The sequence below is a fragment of the Grampus griseus genome (genome assembly GCF_964374135.1).
Source record: "Grampus griseus genome assembly, chromosome: 20".
NCBI classification, from domain to species: Eukaryota; Metazoa; Chordata; class Mammalia; order Artiodactyla; family Delphinidae; genus Grampus; species Grampus griseus.
Genome location: NC_139014.1, coordinates 16,622,270 through 16,628,269, shown reverse-complemented (window position 1 = coordinate 16,628,269; position 6,000 = coordinate 16,622,270). Strand labels below are relative to the sequence as shown.

The following is a 6,000-nucleotide window of genomic DNA, read 5'->3' as shown; positions in this document are numbered from 1 at the left end:
AAATATGCTATCAATCTGTATTTCCTTTATTTATTTATTTTTACATCTTTATTGGAGTATAACTGCTTTACAATGGTGTGTTAGTTTCTGCTTTATAACAAAGTGAATCAGTTATACATATACATATGTTCCCCATATCTCTTCCCTCTTGCGTCTCCCTCCCTCCCACCCTCCCTATCCCACCCCTCTAGGTGGTCACAAAGCACGGAGCTGATCTCCCTGTGCTATGCGGCTGTTTCCCACTAGCTATCTATTTTACATTTGGTAGTGTATATATGGCCATGCCACTCTCTCACGTCGTCCCAGCTTGCCCTTCCCCCTCCCCATATCCTCAAGTCCATTCTCTAGTAGGTCTCTGTATTTCCTTTAAATTAACTATATTTTCTGAATGATTAAAATCAGAGATTTTAAAATAAAAATCATCCATCTCCTTACACTAGTTAAAACAAGGAGGGGCTTTTCTGATCCCTTTCTTCATACACTCATATCAGTTATGTATATTGTTTTGTACAAAATATTTGGTCTACAGAATGTTTTCAAGTATATGTACTCTTTATTGCATTCCTTCATTTGCATTAAACAATATTTATATTTTTTCAATATAGTTTTGGACAAAACACAAAGACATTAACCTTATTTAACAAGACACATAAGTTAATACAATGTGTGCTGCTTTCATGGGAAGAGAAAAAAGAGGCAAGATCTAAAACAGATAAGGGAATCCAGGATATTGGCCACCAGCAATCACAGAATTTCACAATACAATCCACCTAAAAAAAACACAACAAAACAGCCACAAAATAAGCTAGGGATGAAAACCCAAAAGAAAGTAGTTGTGACATACAAGTCTACCGAAAATATACAGAGAGCAAGACCTAGAGATAATTTACCTTCTACCATGGGGACAGATGACATAGCTACACCCAAGTACCTGATGCGTGACAAGCCTTACAGGTGGTGTTAGGTACCTTCAGGTGGCTCCTGATTGCTTGTCCTAGAAGTTTAAGCAGCAACGGAGAGAGAGTGGCATGTTCCACAAGTCTCCTCACCAAACATGACGACCTGATAAAATGTCTTCAAACTCGGCTTACACCACCGTCCTCCTTCTCTTTGGAAGAAGTGCATAGTGGGGAAAGGAAACGTCTTCAGTGTATTGGAATGGATGTTAAAAGACTGAGGGGAGAGGACTAGAAAGTGGTTTATTTTTTCTGGAAAATAGTGTTTTATTTATGCTAGGTAGTACAGATAATTTAAAGGAAGGATACATTCTAAGTAAGTCATTAAGCTAAGGAAAAAGGAAAAGTGGTGATACTAGATAAGCCTTTAATATTAAACTAAGGGGTTGACCCATTCAGAGTTGGACACTAATGAGTGCTGAGAGGGTTTTAAGTTACTTTCATGACGCCTTTCTGTTTAGGGGTGTGTGCTTTTTCCATACACATCTCTCACAAGCTGTTAACAACATCTACCAAATGGTAATGATTAGCATATCTCTTGCCACAGAGCAAATTACTTATATTAAGGGGGTGTCACAGCCAACATGGTAATAATCTGACTTTCTGTTAAGAAAGATCTCCTGACTGCAACTTGGAAACATCTCTGAAAATGACTGAGAACAGCATCTTAGAAATTCAAAGCCCTGTTTCTTTAGGCAAAGATAACCAGGCTTCCGGGAGAACCTTTAACCGTATATCCAATTACCTTTAGTGTTAGCACAAGGAAGTTACAAAATAATCCCTTTGAACCCATACCTCTATTCACTGCTCCTGGTTTACATGTAGAAAGTCTTCCTTCTACTCCGTGAACTGCTGTGTTGCAACATCGTTGCGTTTATTGAGAGTTTTTGGCTGACGGTGGTGGTAGGGAGCTTAGAATGTGTAGTGTTCACAAGCACAGTATGTTTCCCACGTTTAAAGACTGAGCAAGAAGGAATCGGCTTGCACGGAAAGGTGAGCACAGCATATTCTAAAGCAAATCTATACCTTCCACGAAACTGGGTATCTCAACAGCACAAGGAAGCGAGTTTCACTGCACTCATCATGCAGAGCGAGCACGTGTTGAAGGTAGGGAACGTTTCACTTTGTCCAGTATCTTGAGTAAGTCGAGTGAAGATCCCAGGCCACCTTCACCTTGGTCCCTTTCCTTGGTCACTTTGTATCTGAAAATAGTTCATTTTCAAACTCGAGGGGGCTACTGAAAAAGACATATCCAAAACACAAAAAACAGATGACGGTCTGCAAAAAGCCGTTCATCACAAAACCACACTAAAAGCTTCTTAGTGGCTTGTCTACATTTTTCACTATGTATTTGCTATTAGATGAGCATTTCACAAAAGAAAGTGGTTATGCTCCATGCAATTTAAAAGCAGGTTCCAATAAATATGTACCACTGAGCTTTTTCCTGCCTTGTGACAAGGAAGTTTTGCAAAGCAGGACAGGGAGAGCAAACCAAAAGTACAACCCATTTCCTTGCTTGGTCTCCTAGACCTACAACACAGCCAAGAATTCTAATAAATGGAAACAAAGTTGTCCAAGAGAGGTTGAGAATTCAAATTCACATGCACTGTACAGCAACTCTTAGAATAGGCACATGGGTTTAAAAGAGTGGGAAGTCTGGCTGGCGGTCTTAAGTGTCGCATGTACTTACGCTCCTTCTTCTCTCAAGAGGGCCAAGAATTTTCTCACACGGTATTCAGGATCCATCTAAACACATCAGAAGAAATAAAGACAACGGGTTAGTGGTGCCTTCTAATAACGATGCACTTACTTCATGCCAAGAAAATGATCGGGTTTATACTTCCTTAGCGCTTTGCTGAGTCACAGAAATGTGTTACCTCCTCCTTGACCAGTATTCTGATACACAGCAAAGCAGACTGTGTCACTCAAGGGAAGTGAATGGGATTTCCCAGCATAGAGAATCGCCATGCACGAGGTTGCGAATGACCCAGCTGGTCATCCACAGGCACCTCAGTTGAGCGCTCCCTTAGCTAGCACCGGGTGAGGAGGCAGCACTGAGAGGCACCAAGTGTGAGACCGGGGCTGCCCATTCATGGGGGTGCACACGGCATCCAATCCACAGGGTTCATCGAAGGCATCAAAGTAAGACCAAAACTGAAGAAACCAATTGGTGTTGATTAAGCAACTAGAAAATAGCTTATTAACTCTATATAATGGACACTTGAGCTTTTCTTAGCCTTGGTCTCTCTTGCGTAGTTTCTTCTTTGCAATTAATGAAAAAAATTGTGCTGAAACTAAAAAAAAAAAGAACAGTGGGGCTGATTCCTCTGACATGCTCTCTGGATAATCCGGGTCTCTTGTGACTGAGAACCACATTGTGAGTCTAAAAAAAAGATGGGGGAGTTAGTTCTGGCTCAGGTTGTAGGTTCAGGTTGTTATTATTAATTATCCCTACTCATTTTCATTTCATATTCATATTTCTACTAATTTGTTTAATTATATTCTCATTGGTCCACCAGAGATGTGAAGTAATCTAAAAAATGATCATTAGAAACATCTTTAATGGGGCTCCCCTGGTGGCGCAGTGGTTAAGAATCCGCCTGGCCAATGCAGGGGACATGGGTTCGAGCCCTGGTCCGGGAAGATCCCACATGCTGCGGAGCAACGAAGCCCGTGCGCCACAAATACTGAGCCTGTGCTCTAGAGCCCACGTGCCACAACTACCGAGCCCGCGTGCCACAACCACTGAAGCCTGCGCGCCTAGAGCCTGTGCTCCACAACAAGAGAAGCCACCGCAATGAAAAGCCCGCGCACTGCAACGAAGAGTAGCCCCCACTCGCCACAACTAGAGAAAACCCTGCGTGCAGCAACGAAAACCCAATGCAGCCAAAAATAAACAAATTTATAAAAATTTAATTCCTTAGGATTAATTTTTATTGTAAGAAACACAATAAATTTTTATTGTAAGAAACACACCTAACTTTTAAAAAATGTTCCAGGGCAAGGAGTCTGTTTCCCAAGAGGGAACTCCCTGCCCTCCAGGAATAGCTTTCAAATGCTCAGTGCAGCTGTGGGTAAATGTGCAATTGGACTCCCCCCTCCAACCACTATTTTTTCTTTTTTTAAGATTTCTTCTCTTCTATCCCAGAAAAACATCTGAACAGAAGTTTCAAATGTATCAAAGTTAAGAGGTCAGACTACAAAGGACTAAGAAAAAGTGTGAATATTTAACAAGAGAAACATTTTTCCTCTTTGGGAATAGAATTACATATGAGTCAATTGTCAAGTTCTTTAAAAAAAAATGGAACTGGCTGGAGTTCCGCTGTAGTCAGTACTTGCAGGTCTTTGCCCATTAAATATATTTAATATGTGTGAGCAAGGACTTACTGACTTGCCTGTAGCTATGGAATTAAAAGTCAAGAGAAAGGGAGGAAAAAAGTAATCTAGATAAATGACTTTATTCCCTCAGGTGACATCCAGTCAGAGCAGATCCTCAGCACTGTGCAAGTTTTAACAGAATTGTGTATAGTGAACAGAGAGGTAACATGACTTACATTCTGCTAAACTACATGCCTCTTCACTTAGGCTCGGTCTCTCTAAGGCAGATCTAAAGAGAATTCACTCAGCTGCACCAAATCCATTTGATGTGAAGGGGTTCAAACTCAGAGGCCTATGAAGTGTCAGTCGCTGAAGATTAGGCCTGAGTGCCCCACTCTCACTTTCCACCCCACATACAGAGGAAGCATTAACTTGATCACTGACCGGTGGGCATCAAAGGAAGAGGAAGGGGTAGGGATTGGGGAGAAAAACCCACATAGTTTCTTCTATGCAATTATTGAAAAAAAATTGTGCTGAAACTTAAAAATTGAAGAGTAGAGCTGACTATCTGACAAATTTATCTTTTCCAAGGAAAGAGCCAATGTATATGCACCTTTACCAAGAATAATCCTAAGCAAAGTGGTTTGTCTGTAACTTTAATTTACTGCTCAAAATGAAAAATAAATAAATTGGCTTTAAAAGCGTCCAGCTGAAAGTTCAGTAAATTAAACTTTAGGTTTCTGAAAGCTACAATTTTATTTTAAAATAAGTTTACCGGACTTCCCTGGTGGCGCAGTGGTTAAGAATCCGCCTGCCAATGCAGGGGACACGGGTTCGAGCCCTGGTCCAGGAAGATCCCACATGCCATGGAGCAACTAAGCCCGTGTGCCACAAATACTGAGCCTGTGCTCTAGAGCCCACAAGCCACAACTACTGAGCCCATGTGCCACAGCTCCTGAAGCCCATGTGCCTAGAGCCCGTGTTCCACAGCAAGAGAAGCCACCGCAATGAGAAGCCCACGCACCACAACAAAGAGTAGCCCCTGCTCGCCACAACTAGAGAAAGCCTGCGCACAGCAATGAAGACCCAATGCAGCCAAAATTAAATAAAAATAAAATAAATAAATTTATATAAAAAAAAGAAATTCACCAGCAAAGATTAAAAAGCATTTGTTTCGTGATTCCAATTTGTTATTGGTCCAAGAGCCTATTTCAGAAGTAAGTGAAACTTAAATTTCACCTCATCCACCCACAGCTCGCACTGCTGGAAGAGCAGGACTGAGCATAATACATGACTCTCAGAATGCAGCCAGCCTGTCCACCTAAGACCTGGGAGAGATTCATTCAACGGAAGTTTACTGAGTGCCCAACTATGTGTCCAGTTCTGTTCCAGGAGCTGTGGATTTAGTAGGGAGTGACAGCCAAGGTCCCTGAACTCACAAAGCTTGGAAGTGATTTATTATCTAACTAGTATGTCAGATAAGGACAAAAAGACACAGGATGTGCACACGGAGGGGTGGAGTTACAAAAAGAAGAAAGGGAAGTTGCCCGTAGACGTGAGAAAGTCCCAAAGAGGTTTCATCTGTTTTTGCCCAGGCAGTAGCCAGGGGCTTAGTTTTCTATGTGATCCTGGAAGCTTCAACCCTACAGTAGTTTGCATAAAATTTCTAGGAGCCCTGCCAGGGGAGAATATACACAGCTTAAGTCTAATCTGTACACTCAATTAC

At 41.6% G+C, this 6,000-nt stretch overlaps 1 protein-coding gene across 2 annotated transcripts in view; it reads right to left on the bottom strand.

Moving 5' to 3' along the window:
• Window positions 1–247: 247 nt before the first annotated feature.
• NSF (N-ethylmaleimide sensitive factor, vesicle fusing ATPase) overlaps window positions 248–6,000 on the bottom strand; it is a gene marked incomplete at its 5' end in the record, with an annotated part of 157,261 nt that continues 151,508 nt past the window's right edge. Inside the window, 2 exons of one of the 2 annotated variants that reach the window (XM_082678888.1) lie at window positions 248–2,158; window positions 2,647–2,702. In XM_082678888.1, the coding sequence (XP_082535014.1) occupies window positions 2,038–2,158; window positions 2,647–2,702 (177 nt within the window). In that variant the 3' untranslated portion in view covers window positions 248–2,037. Of the gene's footprint in view, window positions 2,194–2,646; window positions 2,703–6,000 lie in introns of both variants that reach the window. The other variant, XM_082678887.1, reaches the window with a different exon arrangement.